Source organism: Vicugna pacos, chromosome 9, assembly GCF_048564905.1.
Source record: "Vicugna pacos chromosome 9, VicPac4, whole genome shotgun sequence".
In the NCBI taxonomy this organism is placed as follows: Eukaryota; Metazoa; Chordata; class Mammalia; order Artiodactyla; family Camelidae; genus Vicugna; species Vicugna pacos.
In genome coordinates this window covers 6232094-6257450 of record NC_132995.1, presented here as the reverse complement: position 1 = coordinate 6257450, position 25357 = coordinate 6232094, and the positions used below count along the sequence as shown (strand labels likewise).

Genomic DNA, 25357 nt, shown 5'->3' with positions numbered 1-25357 from the left:
GCACCCCCTCCCTTGCCCGCCCCTCCGCCCCTGTCCCCTCCCTCCCCCGCCCGGGGCCTTCCCGGGCCTTCGGCGGCAGCAAAGAAAAAGAGAGAGAGAGAGAGAGAGAGAGAGAGAGAGAAGGGGAAAAAAAAAGCAACAGCGGAGGGAGCGGCGGCGGAGGAGAGCGCGCGCGCGCCCCCTCCCTCCCTCCCTCCCCCTCCCCCCAATTTCCACCGCGGCCAATTCATGGACAGGAACTACCCCAGCGCCGGCTTCGGGGACCCGCTCGGCGCCGGGGCGGGATGGAGTTACGAGAGGTCAGCGAAAGCTAGGTAAGGAGCCGAGGGTGGCCTGGAGGAAGGGGCCAAGGGGTGGGGGCCCAGCCGGGCCAGGCCCGCCCGGCGACGCGTGCATCGCAAACTCCCCTCCGGCTTGCAAGGGAGCGGCCTTCCTCGGTTTGCAACAACGCCGCCGCCCCAGTTTGCAAATTGCAAACTCCGCCAAAGCCAGCTCCGGCATGCAGAGAGAGAGATGCAGCGGGAAAATGGGGGTGCAAAACAATTTCAGACGGAAAGGCCTTGGGAAGGTGGGAGGGACTGGCGAAGCAAGGCCTGGATTTCCCCCCATCCTTGGATTCCCGGCTTGCTGACCCCTCCCCCCGCGCCCCGGGCTCTGCTCTTGCAAAGGTGGGAAGGAAAAGAGAATTAGAACGCAGACCTGGGGGGCGCGCCCCCCCAGGTCCTATTGTTCCGGGACTGCGCGAGACCGCGCTGCTCGGCCCCCCCCCCGAAATTCCGCGCGTAGAGTGGGCACAGGGCCCCGCCCCCTTCCTAAACTGGGGTTCTGTGTGTGTAAGGGGGGGCCTGGCATCTGAGACACGCCCCCTTGAACTCCCCCACCCCCAAAGACAGAATTCTAGTTAATGGCGAGGAATGAAGTGTTTGACCTCCTGAGTCTGGGCCATGGATTTGGGCCGTTGCATAGGAAGATTCGGATGTTTCCCGGGTGTGCGGCTATGTGTGTGAGCCTGGGCCCAGTGTGTGCGTACCTGGCAGGCTGTTCACCTGCGAATCTGCCCTTTTCCTGCTGTTTATTTGTGTCACGCCCTCACTCTTCACCTGCCCCCTCCCCCTCCCCCCCCACACCTGGTTTCCCAGCATGGCTAGGCATGACCCCACGTGTGTTAGTATTTTCCATGTGGGACTCCTCGCTCTGTATCTTTCTTTCCCCACGAGTGAGTTGGATACTGGTTTGCACACATACCTAGCTTTGCATGGGCCCATGCATTTGAACCCAGGGGGATGGAAGGTGTTCAAGTCCGCACTTGTACCTGGTACTTTCCCCGAGTCCTGTACCCTCCCCGCCCCCCAACCCTGCCGTTTGGGTAACAATCTGCCTCCTGCTCCCGCCTCGGTATGCACCATCCCATGAGGTTCAGGGCCTATGTGCTCCCACATGTCTGAAGAAGAGGGGGCGTCCCTCAAGGGTTGGCCCCAGGGCCTTGTGTCACCTGCTGGGTAGGAGCTGTGGAAGGGGGTCCACATTTTCAAATCAAGGCTCTTTCTCTGACTCTTGACCCTGTTTGTCTCCTTGTGCATGCCTGTGTTTGTAAACGTGAGGCTATCTGGGCTCTGTTTCCTGGGGCTCGAGTGGAGACCATTTTTATGGCTCTTTAGGTGGGCACCCCGGCTCCCTTGTCTTCTTTCCTTTAGGGCCCAAAGTTCCTTAGGATAACCCCCAGTCCAGTCAGCTGGAAGATTCCCCCCAACTCCCCCGGGGATTTGCTAGTTCCCTTCTCCGAGGGCAGCTTCAGAGGATATCCTAACATCTCCCCCTTCCCCCCAGCTTGGTCTATGGCAGCTCCAGGACCTCGCACCCCGAGACGGACATCTTACACCGCCAGGCCTATGCGGCCCCCCACCCACTGCAAAGCTATGCCACCAACCACCACCCGGCAGGTACGGCCCCCGTCCCGCCCCCCGGGCTGGCCCTCCCTCCGAAGCAGCTGATTGGCTGCTTAAAGTTCCATCCCTTCCTAGTTGGCTGTGCTCTGCGTCCTGGCCCGCCCCTTGCTACTTCTCCTCTGATTGGTTTTTCTGGGGCTGCTTAATTTCACGCTGGATTCGTCCGCCCCTGTTTCTGGCCCCGCCTCTTTCGCTCCAATTGGTCGCGTCCTCTCAGCCCTCAAATCCCACCTTCTCTTCCAGGCTTTTCCGCCTCTCCAGCCCACCCCAATCCCTGTCCTTTGGGTTTGCCCATCCTCTTGGTTCCTTGGTTCTCTGAATTCTTTTCTTCCTGATTCCCTTTCTTCCTGATTGGCTCCGATTCTTCGGCCCTCCCCCTTTCCCTTAGATTTGCACACTACCTTATTCTCCCGCTGTGGCCCTGCTTCTAACGCTTCCTATTGGCTCCCTTCCTTTGATCCTGCTGCCATCCTTCCTAGATGGATCTACTACGAGACTGTGGTGTCCAATTTGATCCTTGATCCTCTAGGTTGGGTCCTTCCCTTTATTCCTCTCCATTTTTTTTTTAATCTGCATTCTCTCTCTTTGACTCACCCCCTTTTGACTTGTTTTCTGGTTTCTCCCAGTGGCTCCAGTCACCCCAAGCCTTCCCCTTTCTGGAACTGCCTGAATCCTTTGACCTCCCATGGACCAAAAGGACTCTCTGCCATTTTGCTCCCACATTTTTTACTGCTGGATTTTTCTACTACTTTGTCTACCTTTTCCCTCCTGGACTCCTTACTCTTATGATTGCATCAAACCTCATCCTGCCTACTCTCTCCCTAACTTAGCTCTGCCCACTTTTTCCTCTCTGAACCTGACCCTTCCCTCCAACCTGTTTTTCTGACCCAGTGTGCCTTTGGCCTACTCTTTTTCCCTTTTAACCCTGCCCTATCCCCCACGTAGCTGACTCTACCCCCCTGACCCTTGCCAGGCCTCTCTGGACTCTTCGACACTGGCCTCCACCACGCAGGCTCAGCAGGGCCCGACGCCTCCGTCATGAACCTCATCTCGGCCCTGGAGTCCCGGGGCCCCCAGCCTGGCCCCTCTGCCTCCTCTCTCCTCTCCCAGTTCCGCAGTCCTTCCTGGCAAACAGGTAAGCCCATCGCCAGCCCAGGTGGGCCAGGGTGGGGCTGGCTTGTGGTCAGCTCTGACCTATGGTCTCCTCCCTCATCCCCAGCCATGCACACGCCAGGCCCCACGGAGCTCTTCATCTCAGGCGCCCTGCCGGGTTCCAGCACCTTTCCATCCTCCTCTGCCCTGTCGGCCTATCAGCACCCGGCTTCCTTTGGCAGCCGCCCCTTCCCAGTGCCCTCATCTCTCAGCCTCCAGGACCCCCCATTTAGTCCCCCAGCTAATGGGCTCCTGTCCCCTCATGACGTGCTGCACCTGAAGCCCTCGCAGGCACCCACGGTGCCCTCCTCACTAGGCTTTGAGCGCCTGGCAGGGGGTGGTGTCCTGGGGCCCGCTGGTCTTGGCCCAGCCCAAACTCCCCCTTACCGCCCTGGCCCCCCAGACCCACCCCCACCTCCCCGCCACCTCCCAACTCAGTTCAACCTGCTGGCTTCCTCTTCCGCTGCTGCCGCCGCCGCCGCCGAGCAATCCTCTCCACAGCTCTACAACTTCTCGGGTGCTGCCCCTGGCCCACCGCCACCCGAGCGGGCCCTGCCCCGCCAGGACACCGTCATCAAGCACTACCAGCGGCCAGCCAGTGCCCAGCCCCCTCCACCCCCGCCACCAGCCCATGCCCTCCAGCACTACCTGAGCTGCGGAGGCAGCTACCCTTCCATGGGCCACCGGGCCAACCTGGCCTGCAGCCCCCTGGGTGGTGGGGAGCCCTCCCCAGGCGCTGGCGAGCCTAGCAAGGCTGGGCCCAGTGGAGCCACAGCCGGGGCTTCGGGCCGGGCTGCAGGCCCCGAGGCAGCAGGAGGAGGTGCGGCAGGGGGTGGTGGTGGAGGTTACCGCCCCATTATTCAGTCACCTGGTTATAAGACGGGCAAAGGTGGTTATGGGGCAGCTGCAGGTGGTGCCAATAGGCCCCCACAACCCCGTTCGACTGCCACGCCCAAATGCCAGAGCCTAGGTGGGCCTGCAGCTGCCTATGCCCCTGGGAAGGCCTCTGGGGCTGCTGGGGCTGGGGGCCAGGCTTATTCCCCTGGTCAGCCCCAAGGGCTTCTAGGGCCCCAGGCCTATGGGCAAGGCTTTGGAGGAGGTCAAGCACAGGACTTGAGCAAAGGCCCTAGCTACTCAGGGGGGCCCCAACAGCCCCCCAATGGCCCCCCGCCTCCTGGCCTAGCCACGTGTCAGAGCTATTCCCCAGACCAGCTGCAGGGGCAGCTCTATGGGGTTCAGGGTGAGCCGTATCCAGGGCCAGCCGCCCACTCCCAGGGGCTGCCCACAGCCAGTCCCTCACTCAGCTATAGTACTGGCCATTCGCCAGCACTCTCGGGCCATGGAGGTGGTTGGGGGCCCAGCTCCCTGGGGGGCGGCGGAGAGGCCAGCCCCTCTCACATCATCCGCCCGCTGCAGTCGCCGCCTGCCACCGGCCGCCCGCCTGGAGTTGGCTCTCCAGGAGCCCCTGGCAAATACCTGAGCTCCGTCCTGGCCTCAGCCCCGTTCCTGGCCCCCCCAGGAGCCGGCAGCTACGCAGCTGGAGCAGGTGGCTACAAGGGCAAGGGGGACGGCTCTGAGCTGCTGGCTGGCCCCGGTGGGCCTCCTGCTGAGCGCACTGAGGATGAAGAATTCCTCATTCAGCACCTCCTGCAGGCACCCAGCCCCCCGAGGACCTCAGGGGCAGATGGCCTGGTGGGCGAAGATGGGGCAGCGGATGCCTCCAAGGGACTTGGGGGGAGTGGTGGGGCTGGGGGTCCCCCAGGCACACCCTATGAGCTGGCCAAGGAAGACCCCCAGAGGTACCACCTGCAGAGTGTCATCCGAACCAGCGCCAGCCTTGACGAGGGTGCCACGGCAGCCCTGGAGCTGGGCCTGGGGAGGCTGAAGGAGAAGAAGAAAGGGCCAGAACGGGGTGGCGAGACCCCCGAGGGGCTGGCCACCTCTGTGGTCCACTATGGGGCAGGTGCCAAGGAGCTGGGGGCCTTCCTCCAAAAGAGCCCCCCACCCCCACCTCCCTCGGCCCAGTCTGCCCAGCCTACCCCCCACAGCCTCCTCCTGGAGGCTGGGGGCCCTGATCTACCACTGGTGCTGCCTCCCCCACCCCCCCAGCTGCTCCCCTCGGTCCTCAGCCACGCTCCCAGCCCCTCTTCCAGTGCTCCCAAAGTTGGTGTCCATCTCCTTGAGCCGGCCACCCGTGATGGGGCACCCCAGCCCCCACCGCCACCCCCCTCCACCTCCACCACCCATGCCCCTCCAGCTTGAGGCCCACCTTCGCAGCCATGGCCTGGAGCCGGGTGCCCCTAGCCCCCGCCTGCGACCCGAGGAAAGCCTGGAGCCACCTGGTGCCATGCAGGAATTACTTGGGGCCCTGGAGCCACTACCCCCTGGGCCTGGTGACACTGGTGTGGGCCCACCAAACAACGAGGGCAAGGATCCCTCGGGCGCCTACCGCAGCCCTAGCCCACAAGGCACCAAGGCCCCCCGTTTTGTGCCACTCACCTCCATCTGCTTTCCTGACTCTTTGCTCCAAGATGAGGAGCGCAGCTTCTTTCCCACCATGGAGGAGATGTTCGGCGGAGGGCCTACAGACGACTATGGCAAGGCTGGGCCCCCCGAGGACGAGGGTGACCCCAAGGCGGGGACCGGGCCACCTCCAGGACCGCCTGCCTATGATCCCTATGGGCCCTACTGCCCTAGTCGGGCGTCTGGAGCCGGTCCCGAGACCCCTGGCCTGGGCCTGGACCCCAACAAGCCGCCTGAGCTGCCCTCCACGGTCAATGCCGAGCCTCTCGGCCTGATCCAGAGCGGGCCACACCAGGCGGCCCCGCCGCCCCCGCCGCCCCCTCCACCACCGCCACCACCTGCCTCAGAGCCCAAGGGAGGCCTGACCTCACCCATCTTCTGCTCTACCAAGCCAAAGAAGCTGCTCAAGACGTCCTCCTTCCACCTGCTGCGGCGCCGGGACCCGCCCTTCCAAACACCCAAGAAGCTGTATGCCCAGGAGTACGAGTTCGAGGCGGACGAGGACAAGGCCGATGTGCCTGCCGACATCCGCCTCAACCCCCGGCGCCTGCCCGACCTAGTGTCCAGCTGCCGCTCCCGCCCAGCGCTCTCACCCTTGGGCGACATCGACTTCTGTCCTCCCAACCCAGGCCCTGATGGACCCCGGCGCCGTGGCCGCAAGCCCACCAAGGCCAAGCGGGATGGGCCGCCCCGGCCCCGGGGTAGACCCCGGATTCGCCCTCTGGAGGTCCCCACCACTGCTGGGCTGGCTTCAGCCTCCACACCTACAGATGGGGCCAAGAAACCCCGGGGCCGGGGCCGAGGCCGGGGCAGGAAGGCTGAAGAGGCAGGGGGTACTCGGCTGGAGCCTCTGAAGCCACTGAAGGTGAGGGGGACTGGCTTCCAGATGCCTGAGTGGTGGGGCCACATTTGAGTTTTAGGGGGCATGATGTGGGTTTATATTCTTAAAACCCCTAGGGTTCCACTGTTAGGAAGATCTGAGAATTGAAAGTTTTGGGTCTAGAGATAGGTGGGGGGTTAGAGCTTGTGTTCTTAAGTTATAGATCCTACAGGACTATGAGTCGGGGGTCCTAGGTTCCTGGGTCTTGAGGGAGGCGGGTCAGTGACTAATGAGAAGGAGACCCCAGTCCTGTCATTTCTGGAATCAGAGTCAAGGGATCTGTGGGCTTGAATTCTCAGGTTCTATAGGCTGAGAATTAGAACTTTAGGGTCTTAAGTTGGGTGAGGGCTGGGGCCCCAGACTCCTGGGCCTGAGGGAGGAGGGGACTTGGGGCCCCAGATATGTGGGCCCTGATTCCCCACCGCCCCCATACCTAGATCAAGCTGTCTGTGCCCAAGGCCGGCGAGGGTCTGGGAGCCTCATCAGGCGACGCTGTATCAGGAGCTGATCACAACAGCCTGGACTCTAGCCTCACTCGGGAGAAGATCGAGGCCAAGATCAAGGAGGTGGAGGAGAAGCAGCCTGAGATGAAATCCGGCTTCATGGCCTCCTTCCTGGACTTTCTCAAGTCAGGCAAACGCCACCCGCCACTCTACCAGGCCGGCCTGACACCCCCGCTCAGCCCCCCTAAGAGTGTGCCGCCCTCTGTGCCGGCCCGAGGCCTGCAGCCCCAGCCCCCAACCGCCCCCGCTGTGCCACAACCGCCGCCTGCCAGCGCCTTTGGGCTGGGAGGCGCACTGGAGGCTGCCGAGAGTGAGGGGCTGGGGCTCGGCTGCCCTTCACCCTGCAAGCGGCTGGATGAGGAGCTGAAACGGAACCTCGAGACGCTGCCCTCCTTCTCCTCGGATGAGGAAGACTCTGTTGCCAAGAACCGAGACCTGCAAGAGAGCATCTCCTCAGCCATCTCTGCCCTTGATGACCCGCCCCTGGCCGGGCCTAAGGACACCTCTACCCCGGATGGGCCCCCCTTGGCCACCGAGGCTGCCATCCCAGGGCCACCCCCTCTCCCGGGGCTCCCCAGTGCCAGCAGCAACGGCACCCCTGGTGAGCTCTGAGAAGGTGGTGTGGGCTCAGGGGTTCCCTGTCCTTTGCGTCACCAGGTCTGGTTGTGTAGGTTTGGCACTGGTCACATTGCAGATGATGGAGATTTGCATATTTATGAGGCTAGCTTCCTACTTGAGAGCACGTTTTGAGAAAGAGGCATCTTTTTCTAATCTGCCCACAGGTGCTAAGTGGAATAGCAGGGACCCTAAGGTTGGCAGTGGAGAACACTGGGGGAAAGGGCAGGTGACAGAGTTCTGGGAGAGCTTTTAAAACTGGTGGTGGATATGGGACCTGAGAAGGCCTCTAGGAGTTAGAGATGTGTGACAAAGGGCAGAAGAGGGTTTCAGGGGCAGAGAGATGTGGGGAGGGGTGTTTAAAGAGAAATGTTAATATTGACTAGTCAGATCTTGTGAGGGTTCATAGGGAAGGGCTGGGGTACAGCCAGGTCTGGGTGGTGTTCTGTCCTGAGAGAGGTTTGGACAAAATTTAAGGGGCTGTGATGGGAGGGGGAAGAGGCATTAGGGGGATGAAAGAGTCAGGGTTTGGAGAAGGGCATTTGGAGCCGTTTATGAGGAGGTTTGGGGGCTCAGAGGAGTCTTAAGGAGTGGAGAGGTCTGGGAGGTTGTAGAAAGTGGGAAATGGAATAAGAGGCTGAAGGGAAGAGATAAGAAACCCTCGAGGGTTCTAAGCAGACTGCCAGGATCTGCTGTAATGGGAGAGAGCATTGGGGTGAGAGAGCACCTTGGAACAAAGGGTCAGGGAGACTCAGCTAAGGACACACGGATGGAGCAGAAGCAATGTTAGGAGACGGGAGGTGGTACAAAATTTCATGGGAAGTTACCAGGAAGGAGAGGGCACTGACAATGTTGAAAATGGAGAGAAGGCTGGGGACATGGGAGGGCTTGGATGGAGGAGGAGGAGATCTCTTATCAGGAAAAGAGAACTTGGAGTCACAGAGGGAGAGATTTAAAAAGTGGAAGGAATGTTAAGGAATGGGAGGTAAGAGCCAGACTGGGGCTTTCAGGCAACAGAGACATTATAGGAGGCAAATAGGCATTACAGATGGGAGATGGTTTCAGGGGCTCAAAATAACCACTAGAGCTGGGAAGGGGTCTCAGGGAGGGACCTTGGTGTGGCTGAAGGGCTCTTGGGGAGCCGAGAGGCAGTAAGGGGCAGAGGGGCTGTTAGCACGGGGTAGGGGGGACATTCAGGGACAAGAGAAATGGTGCTCAGGTGGTGAATGGTATTTGGGAGCTAGGAGGCATGTTGGGGCAGGGCCAGGAGCATCATAGAGACTAGGCTTGGGGGCAGGAGGGAGCTAGAGATGGGAGGGGGCATTGATGGAACTGCAGAGGCCTCCTGGCCATTGTGGTGGGGACACTGAGCAGTGGTATTGGAAGACAGAACTGCCCTAAGGTACAGAGGGTGTTTGGGAGGCTGGGGAAAGATGGGGAGGAACAGAGCAGCATGTCTGAATAGGAAGGCTCATTAGGACATTGGAGAGAGAAGTTAAACGGCTGTAGGCTTTCTTGGAGGTGTCTGGGGACGGGGTGGGAACTGAAGGTCAAGGAGGGGACAGGTGAGCAGGGGCAGGCAGGAGCTTTGAAGAAGAAGGAAGGGCAACAGAAGAGGAATAAAAGGTGGGAGAGATGGGTGCCAGGTAAAGACCTTAGTTTGATCAGGAGGTATGTTGGGGTGCAGGGCCAGAAGAGGGCTGTGTTGGGACCCAGGGGGAATGGGCAGGGAGGCCTTTCACTGACAGCAGATGTGAGTGGGGACTTGTGGGACATTGACGGGCAGCAGGTTGAAGCTCTGAAGCCTAGCCTGGTGGGGGAGGTCCAGGGGGCCTCAGAGTCCAGGCATCCAGGCCTGACGCCCCTCTCGCCCCCAGAGCCCCCGCTACTGGAGGAGAAGCCCCCGCCCTCACCGCCCCCAGCCCCGACGCCACAGCCGCCACCCCCGCCGCCAGCCCTGCCCTCGCCACCCCCGCTGGTGGCCCCAGCACCGATCTCACCGCCTCCGCCGCCCCCGCCACCCGCGCCGACCCCGCCGGCCCTGCCCTCGCCGCCCGCTCCGCCGCTCCCGCCCGCCGCCGCCCCGCAACCGGAGGAGCCCGCCGCCCCGTCCCCCGAGGACCCCGAGCCCCCAGACGCCCGGCCCCTGCACCTGGCCAAGAAGCAGGAGACCGCGGCCGTGTGCGGGGAGACGGACGAGGAGGCCGGCGAGAGCGGTGGGGAGGGCATCTTCCGGGAGCGCGACGAGTTCGTCATCCGCGCTGAGGACATCCCTTCCCTCAAGGTGAGTCCTTGTCGGATCGGACGACTGGGCCCAATGCTATGGCCACTGGAGTGTTTACTGAGCGCCTGTTAGGTGACAGGGCCAGTGCTGGGGGCTGCAGGTACAGTCCTGGCTGAGGCCCTATGGGCCTTCTGAGTTGACAGTCTGATGGGGCTGACTGAGGTGACCCGCTGAACCAGTGTGGACTCACTGGCCTCTGGGACGTTATCTGAGTGTTTATGTGTGTTACCTATACATAAGATATGGTGGTTGAGATTTATTGTATGCACTCTGCTGTGCGTGCTAGGGTTGTACTAAGATGAGGGCTTGATCTTACGAAGCTTCTAACACCAGCTAAGGGATGCTTTAAAGGCGACTTGTTCTTATAGATGGAAACGGGAGGCACTGACATGACATACTTACTGAAAATGCACACACGTAACCTGTAAATATAATAGCCTGTGGTTTGGAAACACTTTTATGTCAGACCGTCCCTTAAACACCTTACCTACACCAGACCATTCACTACTTGCAGTTACTCTCCGCGCAGGGGGAGTATTCCTCCCCCGCCCCCTCCCTATCCATCCTGCTGCCTGTTTTTATAAATAAAGTTTTATTGGCACACAGCCCTGCCCATTTATTTGCATATCCTCTGTGGCTACTTTCCCTGTACAACAGCAGAGTGGGGTGGTTTCAGCAGAGCTTAGGTGACCTACAAAGCGAAAAGTATTTCTTGTCTGCCCTGTTATAGAAAAGGTATACTGACCTGCTGTACTTTGTTCATTGGACAGGTAGAATTGGATTAGAGGGTTAATAAAAGAGCTTGACAAGAGTAGGTGACATCAGATGCCTGCATGGTGCTTCTTACAGGGCATAAGATAGAGTAGGTCAGCAAGCCATTGTCACCCTGATGGTGACATCTAAGGCTTCTTTATGTTAGTAACTGCCAGACTGGGTATTGACTCTGGGGCAGGAACCATGTTTGGTCCTGGATGTATGTTAACACATTTAATTTTATCTTGGGTGTTTTTTGTCCTAAATTACAGAAAAAATCGTGAAATTAATTAATTGTAAGGATAATGACTATCATGACCCTTCCTTGTGAAGTATGTTTGTTGAGATGAACCGATTATGCTTTTTCCTATCTTAGTTTCTATGTTTTTTTGTGGGAAAAGTAGGATACCAGGACTGTGTTGTATCCATCACCCAACTTTAACTAGCATCACCTCCTGATTGGTCCCACTTCCCCTCCAGTCTGGCATATTCTGCCCCCCCATCCCAGACCATATCTTTTTACCCACACTTTATCATCTTCTTAACGTGATTTTTGATACGTATCTCTTGTAAAGTTTCGTTTGTATGTATCAAAACCCCAAAACCATCAAAATTATAAAGCAAAATGCTGGGGTGAATACTCACATCCCCCACTACTCAGCCAGCGACCAGAACAATCCCAATGCCTTGAGTCTCAGTGTCCCTCCCTGGCCAACACTCCTGCTTCCTTCACGTTGTTCTCACTCCGCTGGTGCCGTGTATGCATTCTCTCATTTTAACCTTAAGACTTCTATTTCGCCATCAGCCTGGGGCAGGCAAGAAAGATGTCAAATGAGCACAGTGATCTGAACAGCTACCAACACTCAGGGGATAGGATTAGGGGCATGTCACAGTCAGAATTCAGCGTAATCTTTTTTATTCTTTAATCATAGTAACTGATGCATGCCACCAAGTTGATCATTTTAACCATCTGTAAGGCTACCATTCAGTGGCATTGAGTATATTCACATTGTTGTGCAACCATCATCACCATCTGTCTGTAAGATTTATAGTTGTAATCGCCTTTCTTTATAGGGATTACTGTTCCCATTTTACAGGGAAGGAAACTGAGGCTCAGAGCACTAAAGTAGGCTTCCCAGACTTTCGTAAGTTTTGGACCCGCACCTAGTTCTACTGGCACTGGGAGCCACTCTCTCAGCACCAGAGTCAGCTGTTCTCTGTGTCTGTTCTGTCAAACACTGATTGCAGAATCGGGCCAAGTGAACAGGGCTGCCGGGGTGGAGACCATGACTGTCCCCAGTTTACAGATGAGGAAGTTCACGTTCAGAGAGAGAATCATTTGGCTGGTGGGTGCCAAGCTGCGATTGGAGCCAGGGCCATCTGATACCATCGCCCAGCTGGCATGGGGCAGGGGAGGGGGCCAGGCAAGGACTCAGATGCTTAAAATACAACACGAGTATGTGTTATAACTGAGGACTCACAGCCCAAGACTGAGCCATTCACGCAGATGAGGACCTGTTCGTGTGCCTGGAGTCAGAGCAGGCTGGTGGCGGTGTTATTAAGAGCCCAGCTTTGGTGTTAACCTGACTGGCTTGAATCTCTGCCACTTCCCAGCTGGACTGATGTTGACCCTTCCTAAGCCTCAGTTTCCTCATCTGGAAAATGGGGGCTGGTTGTATTGGTACCTGCTTCACACAATGTGAGAACTCAGGCATTCTGGCTCGTCCAGTGCCCTGACTGTGGGTGGCACACAGAAGATGCCCTATAAACTTGGCCTCTGTTATTGATCTCAGTGATCTTGGGCAAATCTCTAGTGCAGAGCTTGGCAAACATTTTTTGTAAAGGGCCAGACAGTAAATATTGTAGGCTTTGCAAGCTACGTAGGGTCTCTGCCGTGGATTCTTGGTTTTTGTTTGTTTTTCTTTCTCACAATCTTCTAATGGAGAAACCAGAAAGGAGAATAGCTCAGTGGTAGAACTCATGCTTAGCATGCATGAAGTCCTGAGTTCAATCCCCGGTACCTCCATTATTGAAAAAAAAATGTAGAAATCATTCATTCTTAGCTCATAGATCTATAAAAATGGGCCACGGGTCATAGTTTGCCCTAGAACAATGGCAGTCCTATAGAAATGTCATATGAGCCATACATGTTATTTTAAATTTTGTCGTATCCATGTTTTTTAAAAATTAAAAGTTTTGTGAGATATATACACACATAAACATAGGGTTGTATTTTCTTTAACCCAGCATGTCTAAATATCATTTCACCATATGGTCAGTGTGGAAAAAGTTAATGAGATTTTTTTTTTGAGGGGAGAGAAGTAATTAGGTTTATTCATTCATTCATTTATTATTATTTTTAACGGAGGTAGTAGGGCGTGAACCCAGGGCCTCATGCATGCAAAGCACACGCTTTACCACTGAGCATTACCCTCCTCCCTTAATGAGATGTTTTATGTTCTTTCCTGATGACTGAGTCTTTGAAATGCACTGTTTACTTTGTACTCATGGAACGTATTGATTTGAGTGAGCTGCATTTCAAGTACTCAAGAGCCACGTGTGGGTAGGGGCTACTAAATTGGACAGCGTGGGATCAGCACCCTCATCTCTGCTTCCTCACCTGTAAAATGGGAGTGATAATGTTAACTCCCAGTTCCTGGAGATGGTGAAGATTTAGCAGGGTGTAAACTGTGCGCATGTAACTGTGAGCATGTAAGAGCTTGTTGGATGGAGAAAAGTGTGTGGAGGGCAACCTAGGCAGCGAGAAGAATCTGTGCAAAGCCTCTGTGGTGAGGCATGCTTTATGTTTGTGACGTGCAAGGGGTCAAGGGGCTGGACAGTGAGTGCTGAGGCTGGGAAGGTGGGCAGGGTTCAGCTGATCCTGGGGTGAGATCAGTGGGTGCCTGTTTGAGAATCTGCTCTGGGTTGCCTGGCTGCTGCCAGGGCCCCAACCAGCAAGGAGGTGGCTGGGGAGGTGTGCCGTCCTGTGACAGTCTGTCCACTGCCTTACTTCTGTGATGCTGACTCTCCTGTTAATGAACCCAGCAGCTTTCTCCTTAACACCAGGCTGGGTGCTTCTGGCTCACTTATATCTTGCTACTTACTGCTCTTGTCTCAGCTTCTCACAATTCAGATTCCCAGAAGAGAATCTGATTGGTCCAGCATAGCATTTGGAGTCAAAATGGGGTTTGTGATATGCCTGTTGATTGGCTGCCTCTTGTCAGGTCTCCTCCAATCAGCTGTGGCTTCTATTTAGCAGCGGTAAAGGCAGGGCAATCTCCCTAGTAAGGGGATGTGGGTGTGGCCAGTGATACGATTGGTATGAGGAGAAGCAGGAAGGACGTGGCTTTGGGAGTAACTGATCCTAGCTGGGGAGCAGGCAAGGATGATGATGCCAAGGGGTTGGGCCCGATGACTAGGGGGTGGTGGGGATCCTGGGAGGAAGAGTGGTTTTGGGGAAGAAGCCAAGTCCAATGGGGTTGTGGTGAACCAAGGGCCCTAAGTCCAACTAGAGAACCAGCCAGCTCCTTAGAGAAGGAAGATCGGAAGTGGGAAGAGACAGGAGGGGGTGCTCCCCCCTGGCTTGGTGAAGGGGAGTGTGCTCTGATGTAATTTTTAAAAAATTCTGAGAACTGGAACAGGGAACACTATATCCATGTTGAGAGGGGAAAAGGCATCCCTGGTGGGGGGCCTTGTGTAGGCAGAAACCTGAGGTCAGAAAGTCTGGGGTTTGTCTGCTGAGCTTTGAGAGTCTGGATGGCCTGCTGGGCAGGGGTGCGGGAAAGAAAGGAAACTGAGGCAAATGCTCTGTGCCAGGCTGTGGAATCTGCACTGGAGGCCCTGGAAGGTTTTAGAGCAGAATAGGGTGTAAATGAACTGAATCTTTGAAAAGGTTTTGAAATGGGCTGAGGAGCCAGGAGGGAGGGCTGAGAACCATGGTATCCTGGAGGAAGGCACATGGTTGGGATGCCCATATTCCTGTCTCATCTTGCCTCACTTTTTTTTTTTTTAAATGCATGTACTGGGGATTGAACACTAAGCAAGCATTCTACTACTGAGCTCTTCCCACCCCGCTCATCCTGTGTCATTCTTGTATGATGAGACTTAAGCCCAGAACCCTGCTGGACCTCTTTTTCATCAGGTTATTGTAACTCCTCCTTTTTGTTCCCTTGGCTGATCTGAAGGATATAGAAAATCATGTATGTAAAAGCATTTGACCAAAAACCAATAATGGATAGCTAGTACCTGGCACTCAGGCACCAGTGCTGCAGCTGTTGCCAGTGGCAGACATCACCAGTTGATCCCAGCACTCACTCCTGCTGAGCTTAGCATTCAAGGCAGCCATAATTAATCAACTGGAATACTCATCATCTGAATCCTGTTTCTCACTTGACTATGGTTTCTTTGGATGCAAGGACTTGCCCCTAATTCATCTCTGGGTTATCACAAAGTCCAGTGCACGTTTCTTACTGTATTTCTTATTCTTTACTTACCTGCATCTGTTAGTTTTCTTCTAGAGTCACAGTTGTCACCTGCTTTATTTGGCAGTCCCTGGTCATCACTCAGCCCCCTCATGGAAGGCATGGTCCTTCCAGGACTCATTTCAGTGTCACTTCTTCAAGGAAGCATTCTTGGATTCACACTGAGTTCAACGTCCTCCTTCTAGGCTTCTGGGGCAGCTGCCATTAGCACATTTATTACTTGTGCTGTTATTTTTTCCTGCCTGCCTGGCTCCCCTGCTGCTCCCCTCACTCCCCAACATCAGGTGCTGGGTCTGACATCCTTTAGTTCCCAGTGCCCAGCTGGAGCACACAAGCCTTAGGGTGGGGGTCTGAGTGTGCTGGGGGAAGTGGAGATGTGGAAGCGTTTGTCATTGTGTACTACCATGCTATAGACAGGCTGATGAAATCAGTGGTCTCCGGTAACCTGTCACCTGTCTATTCTTAGCACAAGCCGCCAGCTGTTTTGTTTATTTGCTTGTCTGCCTTGTTACCTCTATAATGAAGACCCCCAAAAGGCTTTGTCCATCTCATTCACCACCGGGGCCCAATACCGTATCCAAAAGATGGTGGGTGCTTAGGTTTTGTCATGTCTTTGAGTAATGTGGATGGCTTATACCATACCACTGTAAAGCTCTAGTACCTAAAACCTTGTAGCCCAAGAACGAGTGGCCTGATTGAGAGTGTAGACAGTCCCTGATGGTTCAAGTTAGGATTTTTCAGCCTTGTGATGGTGTGAAAGTAATATGCATTCCGTTCAGAAACCATGCTTTGAATTTTAAATTTTGATCTTTTCCTGGGCTAATGACACGCACTACAATTCTGTCTCATGATGCCAGGCAGGGGCAGCGAGCAGCAGCAGGCCACCAGCTCCTGGTCAGCCAGGCCGTCAATCACAAGGGTAGACAGCTGATCCACTTACACCCTTCTATTCCAGGCAACCATTCTGTTTTTCATTTACAGTACAGTATTCAATAAGCTGTGTGAGTTACTCCACACTATTATAAAATGGGCTTTGTGTTAGATGGCTTTGCCTAGCTGTAGGCACATGTACATGTTCTGAGCATGTTTAAGGTAGGCTGGGCTGAGCTCTGATATTTGGTAGGTGAGGTGTATTCAGTGCGTTTTCGACTTGTGATGTTTTCAGCTTACGATGGATTTACTGGGGTGGAACCCCATGGTAAGTCGAGGAAGCTCTGTATTGGGGAAGCCATAGCAAGGCGGAAGCTGGATCCCCAGAGCTGAGAGCATCAGGAGCCAGAAGATATCTGTCAGCTGGATGTTCGTTGATGCTTGTTGACAACGATGCCTTTTCTCTAAGGGGGTATGGAGGGAGGACAGAGGGCCAGGAATTGGGGGCGGGAGGGCAGGACTGGGGATTGACCCTGCCCGCATTGCTGTGCCCTTCCTCAGCTGGCATTGCAGACTGGGCGTGAGCCCCCACCCATCTGGCGAGTCCAGAAGGCGCTGCTGCAGAAATTCACTCCGGAGATCAAGGATGGGCAGCGGCAGTTTTGTGCCACCAGTAATGTAAGCCTGCAGCCTGGACTCGAGGCGCTCCGGGGAAGGTGGGGGGAGTGTGGAAGCCAGGATCCGCCTCCCACATGGCTCTGATTCCCCCTGGGTCTGAGATATGTCAGGTAGGGGGTCTCCACCTCCCAGCAGGCCCCGCGTAGCTGCTGTGGTGGCCCAGCGCAGGGTGTGAACAGGGTGTTGGGCTGCCTGGCTGGGACGGATAAAGGAGTCTTCACATGCTTCTTTCTTTCCATAGTATTTGGGGTATTTCGGGGACGCGAAAAACCGGTACCAGCGCCTTTATGTCAAGTTCTTGGAGAATGTCAACAAGAAGGATTATGTGAGGGTCTGTGCTCGGAAACCCTGGCACCGGCCCCCAGTGCCTGTCAGGTACTGCAGGGGCCAGGGGGCAAGGTGGTGGACAGGGCTAACAGGGGTGGGGATGGAATGTGCAAGAGGGAAAGAGTCAGGGTGGGGTTGGGGCACAGAGACCCAAAGAGAGGAGAACAGAGACCAACTCAACAAGAGGGAAGCTGGTTCTGGGCTTGGAGCTGTGGGCTAGGTGGTAGGGGCGGGGGTACCCCAGGATGAGAATTTGAGCTTCAGGGGCTGTTGACTGCAGTCCCTTCCATGTCCCCTTCCAGACGATCTGGGCAGGCCAAGGGCCCCGCCTCCGCCGGGGGCAGCTCTGCACCTCCCCCCAAGGCCCCGGTACCACCTCCTAAGCCTGAGACGCCCGACAAGACGACAACTGAGAAGCCCCCAGAGCAGACGCCGGAGACGGCTGTGCCTGAGCCCCCTGCCCCTGAGAAGCCATCCCCTCCACGGCCTGTCGAGAAGCAGAAAGAGAAGGAGAAAGAGCGGGCAACACGTGCGGAACGGCCCCTGCGGGGCGAGCGGGGCACTGGCAGCCGGCAGATTCGGCCCGATCGGAGCCTCGCCGCGGGCCAGCCCGCCACCTCCCGCCTGCCCAAGTCCCGACCCACCAAGGTGAAGGCCGAGCCACCCCCCAAGAAGAGGAAGAAGTGGCTGAAAGAGGCGGCAGGCAACGCCTCGACAGGTGGGGGCGCACCAGGCAGCTCCTCGGACTCGGAATCATCCCCAGGGGCACCCAGCGAGGACGGTAAGGCCATCGTATGGCTGATGGGAGGAAACTCCTTGGCCTTCAGAAAGGGAGATGATGGGTGAGGGCTGTCCAGAGGGCTCCAGGTAACATGAGCAAACAGTCACGGTAATATATAAATTAAAAATAGTAGCAATAGCTAACAGTACTGTGGCACCTAGTATATGATAAGCTGTCTTGTAAGTTCTTTCTGTACATTAACTTACTTGCTTTTTCACAGTAATCTTAGGAAGTGGATACTAATACTATTCAAATCTGAGATACTGAAATACAGGTGAGGAGCCTGAGACACCAAGAGAGCGCAGCACAGCTGGGATGTGGCGTCCCACCTGAGTTAGCGGAGCCCCAGGCTCTGTTCTTCAACACTGTAGTGTTTTGTCAGGCAGGTTCTGAGGGCTTCAGAAAATGAGGGACCAGCATCTATCCTGGAGGCCCAGAGATGGTAGTGTTTCCTGTGACTCACTGGTGACTCCAGGGAAGGAGCATCACCTCTTTGTACCTCAGTGACCTCACCTGTAGAATGATTAATAATAAAGTAAAATGGGTATTCATAGTAAAGCATGTAGGAGGGAACTTGCCTATAGTGGGCACCAGATGTGAGCTCCATTGCTTAGAATGATGTCTGGTTTATTTATGATGACAATCACAAGAAAAAAAATACATGTACATTTATGTAAAGTAAATATGACAGCCAACTTTTATTGATCACTTACTAGGTGCCAGGCATTGTTTTAAGTGTTTTACATGTTGGCTCATTTTATCTTTACATAAACCCGTGAGGTAGGTGCTGTGGAATTACGTTCATTTTAAAGATGAGAAAACGGAGGCTCTGGGAGGTGATAGGACTTGCTCAAGGTCACAGACTCTTTCAAGTGTAGTGCAAGAGTAGCCGTTTTAGCAGAGACTAAGCATACAGCTAGTCAAATGACAGAGATGGAGTTCTCTTTCCATCAAAGCCCTGTTGAAGTTGGGAGGTTTGTGGAGTAGAAAAGGCTCTTCTCAAGGTTGTCCAAGGTCCCAGTTTCCTTTCCTCTGGTTGCTCTGCCGCCCCACAGCATGCTGTCCTTCACCGCGTGGTCAGAGGCAGTCCAGGAGCCCCACAGCCACAGTCTTGCCAGTAGGAAGGGACCCCAGGGTAGGGATATGGTTGACCTTCCTATTAAGTGCCAAATCTGGGAGTGGCCGACATTCTTCTCATATCCCATTGGTCAGAACTAGTCACACAGACACACCTAGCTGCAAGGGGGCCTGGGAAGTGTAGTCTTTTAACTGGGCAGTCAGTGCTCAGTCAGGCCAAGTGGAAGCAGTTAAAACTGAGACAGAGGAAGGTACAGCAAAGGAGGAGTTTGACCAAAGGCCCAGATTTGCAGGTCTTTTTTTCCTTGCCTCTGACCCTTAATTTTCTTCTTTTCTGGAACAAATTATACATTTAATTCACATACAGTGTAGCTCACCTGTTTAAAACCCATCATTCTTTGGCTTTTAATATAGTCACAGAGTTGTGCATCCAACTGGCAATTAATTTTAGACATTTTCATCTCCCCAGAAAGAAACCCTACTTCCTTTGGCCATCACTCTCCTTCCTCCCCTCCCCTATTCCTAAACAACTAGTAAATCTATTTCTATAGATTTGCCTGTTCTAGACATTTCATATAAGGGATATTGTATAACATGCAGTCCTTTGGGACTGGCATCTTCACTTAACATAATGTTTTTGAGGTTCATCCATGTTGTAGCATATATCAGTACTTCATTCCTTTTTTGGGGGGGTAATTAGGTTTATTTATTTTTATTATTATTATTAATTTAAAGGTGGTACTGGGGATCGAACCCTTGACCTTGTGCATGCTAAGCCAGTGCTCTACCACTGAGCTCTACCCTCCCCCCATTTTTTCTCCTTAATTAAAGTATAGTTGATTTACAATATTATAGTAATTTCAGGTGTATAGCATAGTGATTCAATATTTTTATTGATTGTATTCCAGTTAAAGTTACTATAAAATATTGGCTGTGTTCCCTGTGCTATACAATGTATATCCTTGTAGCTTATTTCTTATTATTATTCGTAGTTGTTTGTAGTACTTCCTTCCTTTTTATGGCTGAATAGTATCCCATTGCTTGAATCTACGTTGCTGTGTTTATCCATGCCCTATTTGATGGACATTTGGGTGGTTTCCACTTTTTGGCTAATGCTATGCTGAACATAGGTGGACAGCCCTGAATTTTCTGAGGCTGGGAAATGGGGGGAAACTGAACTCTACCCTCAGGGAAGCAGTTCCCCTGCCAAGGGTCAGTATCTTTCTCTGGGTCTGGGTCTTTCTCCCTTCTCCCCATTTGACCAGGGCCCTTTCCAGGGCAAGAAGAGCCTGACTCTTGTCTGGGTGCCCTGAAGGTTCTGCCCAGACCAAGAGGCCTCAGAACCAACCCTTTTGCTGGTCCAAGACTCATGAACCCCTATGTCTGGAAGTGGATGCTCTCTACTTTCTAGGATTCACAGTGAAAGTTCTAGAAAGAGGCTGCAGTGATGGCTCCTTTCCCTCTTAGTTCACTCTCATCCAGTTTCCTCAGCCTCTTTCTTCAGGTGTTAATTGAGCACCTACTCTGTGTGGAAACTGGGGTCCCAGCAGTGAACAGAATAGACAAAAACATGTATCCTCATGGGAGCTTACAGTCTAAGTGGGGGAGTCGATCAGATAAATATGTTATGTAATAGGATATGGAACAATATGAAAAATCAGCAGTGTAAGGCCGGGTGGGATTAAAGGCAGTAGAGAAAAATAAATCCAGTAAAGAGGAGCCAGGCAGAATACCGGGTGATGTTTTCAGGGGAGCAAGGAGTTGAGCAGGGTTTCTGGAAGTGATCCTGGAGCAGAGATCTGAATGCAACAAGGTCTGGGTGGTGTGACTAGGGGAGAGAACATTCTGGGCTGGGCGTGTCTGAGGATCGGGAAAGAGGCCAGTAGCTGGAGGAAGTGAGGGCAGAGAAGGAACGGAATCAGATCTCGGAGTGACCAGGGGCCTGGGGCTTTGTGGCCCCACTGGAAGGATTTTATCACGAGCAAAACAAGAGGCCTGGGAGGGTTCAGGCCAAGGCTTGATGGGGTCTGACTCCCACTGCCAAGTGGTCACTCTGGCCTCTTGAAATGGCTGTCAGCAAGGTCCGTCCACGTGGATAAATCAAGTGGACATTTCTCATGCTTCTTCCTCAGGGATATTTTGGGATTTTCTCACACATAGCCCTCCTGCTTCTTTTTCCCCTGACAATGCTCCTTCTTGGCTTTCTCTTGGGTGAACCTCAAGTCCCTTGCTTGGCCTTGTTGCTGCTCATTCTGTGCCTCTCACTTGGCAATCTCCTACAACGTCCATGAGCCTCAGATTTGTTTCTTCCCCCAGCCACCTTCCAGCTCCCACTGAGCTGTCCTAATTTCTCTGGCTCAGGCATAGCCCCCCTGGCTACCCGGCCACCAGGCCAGAGCCTCCAGGAGCACCCCTCACCTCCATGACAGGGAAGTCCCCAGCCCTGCCCCTCCCTCTCTGACCGCCCTGTCCCTTCTGCTCTTTACCACAGCCCTGGCCCTTTGGCCCCGGCCTCTGGTCTCACCCCTCCAGTCCATCCTGATACGGCCTCAGAATGGTCTTTCTCCACTTACCCTTGCCTGTCCCAGCTCATGGCTCTCCCGTGGCTCCCTAGTACCTGCCAGAAAAATCCTCTGCCCTTTCCACCTCTACTTGGAGGCCCCTTGTAGCCTGGGGGGTGGGGTGGGCTGCACTGACTTGTGTGGTCTCAGCTCCAATCTCCTCCCTCAGTCTTGCCTTTTGTGATCTGATCTTTCGGACTTGATTCACTGGTTTGCAAACCAACTTCTGCTGCTTCTTTAGACTTTATTGAAGCTGCACTGAACTAGTGAACACAAAGTTCACCAGCCTGGAGTCCTCTTTCTGTTCACTCAAGGCTCAGCTCCCGGGTGACCTTTAACAGCCATCCAAGTCTTGTCAGGCTGAGCTGTGATTCACCAATACAGTGTATTGTACTGGTGTTGAATAGTGTTCTCCAGCGGACTTGGACCTCGCTGAGAGCACGGATTTCTCTTCAGGTCTCTGGGGCTTAGAACACTGTCTGTCATATAGGCGGCCTCAGAGGAAGTTGGAATAATAGGTGCATGTCTCATTTTACTTTTTTCCCAGAACGGGCAGTGCCTGGGCGTCTGTTGAAGACTCGGGCGATGCGGGAGATGTACCGGAGCTACGTGGAGATGTTGGTGAGCACAGCACTCGACCCGGACATGATCCAGGCTCTGGAGGACACGCATGGTGAGCAGAGGCCCAGGGGCCCAGACCCCAAGCCCCCAGCCCCTCCTCTGCCCTTGTGCCTCGTGGGGCAGCAGCGCTTTTGACGCCCCTCCCTGTCTTTCAGATGAGCTGTACCTCCCACCCATGCGGAAGATTGACGGTCTCCTGAATGAGCACAAGAAGAAAGTCCTGAAGCGGCTGTCGCTGAGCCCAGCCCTACAGGTGCTTGAGGGGCCGGAAGGGGAGGTGTCTGGGGCCCCGAGGTCAGGCACGGAGGAGACAAATGCATGTCAACCACTGCACTGGTCCCCAGAGCGTCAGATCCTGGAGGGGCTGATCGTTGGAAGAGCCAGGCTTGGACAAGACAGTAGTGGAGGACTGGGCTGTCGAGAGGGGATCTCTGGGTTCCCAGCAGCCCTGCAGGCCTAGGTGGAGGGGAATGGGGATAGTGTGGCCAGGTTAACATGAAGGTCTGGGAGGGGAGCTGGGAAGGCCAGGCAAAGCATGGTTATGGAGTGCAAGCCTGGGGGCAAAGGGTAGACTAGGGCCTATACCTAGACCTCATTCTGGGGCACAGCGTTGAGTGGTTCTCTGTCCATGTAATTCAGGCTCTTCAAATCTCAGGCTCCAATATGAAGTCATCTACATAACTTCCCTTTTGGGGTGGAATATTAGGGTGACTCCAAGAATCCTGGGAAAGAACATTAATCTGGCTCTGAGAATTCTGATGAGGATGTTAGTGTGGTGCTGAGAATTAGGGGGTTAAAATGTTAGGATGGCTCAGAATTTGGGGATGGAACATTAGTCTGGCCCTGTGGGTTCTTGATGGATGTTAGTCTAGGTCTGAGAATTCTGGGATGGATTTTAGGGTAGCTCTGAAAATTCTTGGAGGGATGTTAATCTGACTATGAAGACACGGGGTAAAAATGTTAATGTGGCTCTGGAACTCTGGGTGGGATCTTAGGATGACTGTGAGTATCCTGGAATTGACTGTTAGTCTGGCTCTGAGAAGTCTGGATCGGATGTTATGTTAGGGTTAAGAATTCCATTGTGGAATATGAGGAACAGGTCTGAGAATCATGGAATGGATGGACTATTAGTCTGGTTTTATACTTCTGGGATTGGTTAGCCTGGCACAAGGGATTCTGGATTTCAGGCTCTTAGAATTTTGAGTCGGATGTGAGCTCTGAATCCTGGGATGTTAGGTGTCTCTGAGAAGCTTGGATCTGGCCACAAAGCGCACTTTAAGGGTCAGCAGGTATGCCTAGGTTTTCGCTGTCCTTGGAGGGCACCAAGACTCCCAAGTGTCTTTCCTGATCTGCAGTTCCCTAGGGGAAACCGAGGCATCTGACCACTTGAAATCTGAGAACTGGGGGGTGGTTTTGGGGTGTGTAGGTCCAGGGAGGTCCCCTCTGACCCCATGGGATTCCCGCAGGACGCCCTGCACACGTTCCCCCAGCTGCAAGTGGAGCAAAGTGGGGAGGGCTCCCCCGAGGAGGGGGCCGTGCGGCTGCGGCCGGCGGGGGAACCATACAACCGCAAGACGCTCAGCAAGCTCAAGAGGAGCGTGGTCCGAGCCCAGGTGGGCCCGGGGCCCCGGAAGCAGTGGGCGGCGCGGGGAGAGCAGGGAGCGGGGCTGCCTAGCACTGGGCACGGGGGGAGCTGAGGCTTCTGCACTCTACCTGCCCAGGAGTTTAAGGTTGAGCTGGACAAGTCGGGATACTACACGCTCTACCACTCACTCCACCACTATAAGTACCACACCTTCCTGCGCTGCCGGGACCAGGTGAGCCCACCCGCAGTGCGCATGTGTCACCCTGGGATTCAGGCTCCTCCCTGGACTTGGGGGTCCCCCTCACACACACACCCTTCTTCCCTCAGACCCAGGAGTCCAGCTCCCTACCTGCCTCCCCCTGGGACACTGATCCCTAGGACCCCAGCCCCCTCCCACCCCAGCTCCATGTTCCACCCCCTGCAGACCTTGGCCATCGAGGGCGGCGCTGAGGACCTGGGCCAGGAGGAGGTGGTCCAGCAGTGCATGCGGAACCAGCCGTGGCTGGAACAGCTCTTCGACTCCTTCAGCGACCTGCTGGCCCAAGCACAGGCCCACAGCCGCTGCGGGTGACCCCAGCCCAGCCTGGGGTGGGGCCACCTCCTCCACGAACCGAGAATTGGGACAGAACTGTGCCCTCAGGAGCTAACCCCTGGGCCCCGGTGCCGGGGAAGGTGGGGGGGTCATTGGTCAGGGTGTGTCCATACTGCCCCAACAGGGCAGGGTTCAGAGTTCGACTCCCCCCTCTCCCAAGCTCTCTCCACTCCCTCCCCCCTCCTCCCACTGTCCGGTGTACAGAGAAATTATTTATATATATGTATAAATGTCTATTTAGTAACGGTTTCCCTTCCCCCTTGCCCCAATCCCCCCTCCATGGCCATAGCCCCAGCCCCCTCCACCTTGTACATAATGTATAGGAAAAGTCTATGTATGGTTGAGGGGGGCGGGGCGGCTTCAGAGAGCTGGGGGACCCCCTCCCCCCCCGAGCCCCCCTTACAGGCCAAGATCTTTGCTAAAGGCCATTCCCTCCCCAGGGCATTTGGTGTCGGGTGGGAGGGGGAAAATGCATCTTGTTAATTATTTTTAATCTTATTTATTGTACATACCTGGGGCGGGGGGCTGGGGAGGTCAGGGGGAGGAGGGTCCCCTCCCTTTGCTCCTCCCACTCCTTTTCTACTGCGATTTGTCTGTGTCTGCCCCCCCACCCTCCCCACCCCTACCCTCACCCCACTGTCATCTGGATGTGGTTCTATTTTTTATCGGTCTCTTCTCTCCCCTCCTAACCCCTCTGCTCCCATCTCCCCCCTCCCCTTGTCTCTTGCTCTCTCTTGGGCTTCTGTACAACTCAACTTGTATACACTGTGTACACACAACCAGCCAAACGAAAACCCAACGGCAAACACTTTACTGGCTGGCTGGAGTGCCTCTGTCTTGCGGCGTGGAGGGAGCGCTCAGGGGATGGCATAGACAGAGGGTCTAGAACGAGAAGGTGGCTTTTCTGGAGCCCTGGGAGGTGGTTGGGCTGGGATCATTGTATCTATTAGGTCTTGCTGTGTAACAAATTAGCCCACCCACCCCACAACTCAGTGACTTAAACATTTATCATCATAGGGTTTCTGACCATCCAGGAGTTTGGGAGCAGGTTAGTGGGATGGTACAGGCTGAAGGCTCAGTTGTGAGGGTGCAGTCGCCATGGGTTTGACCGGAGTTACAGAAGCTACT

At 54.8% G+C, this 25357-nt stretch overlaps 1 protein-coding gene across 1 annotated transcript; it reads left to right on the top strand.

Moving 5' to 3' along the window:
* Positions 1–199: 199 nt before the first annotated feature.
* Positions 200–25042, top strand: PRR12 (proline rich 12). Its single transcript, XM_072966618.1, is given in 15 exon segments — positions 200–314; positions 1828–1940; positions 2920–3081; positions 3166–5321; positions 5323–6486; positions 6939–7605; positions 9497–9903; positions 16569–16685; positions 16927–17060; positions 17315–17793; positions 21979–22104; positions 22208–22305; positions 23519–23665; positions 23774–23869; positions 24062–25042. Coding segments are annotated over 15 exon segments (6099 nt in total). The 5' UTR covers positions 200–228; the 3' UTR covers positions 24209–25042.
* Positions 25043–25357: the final 315 nt, after the last annotated feature.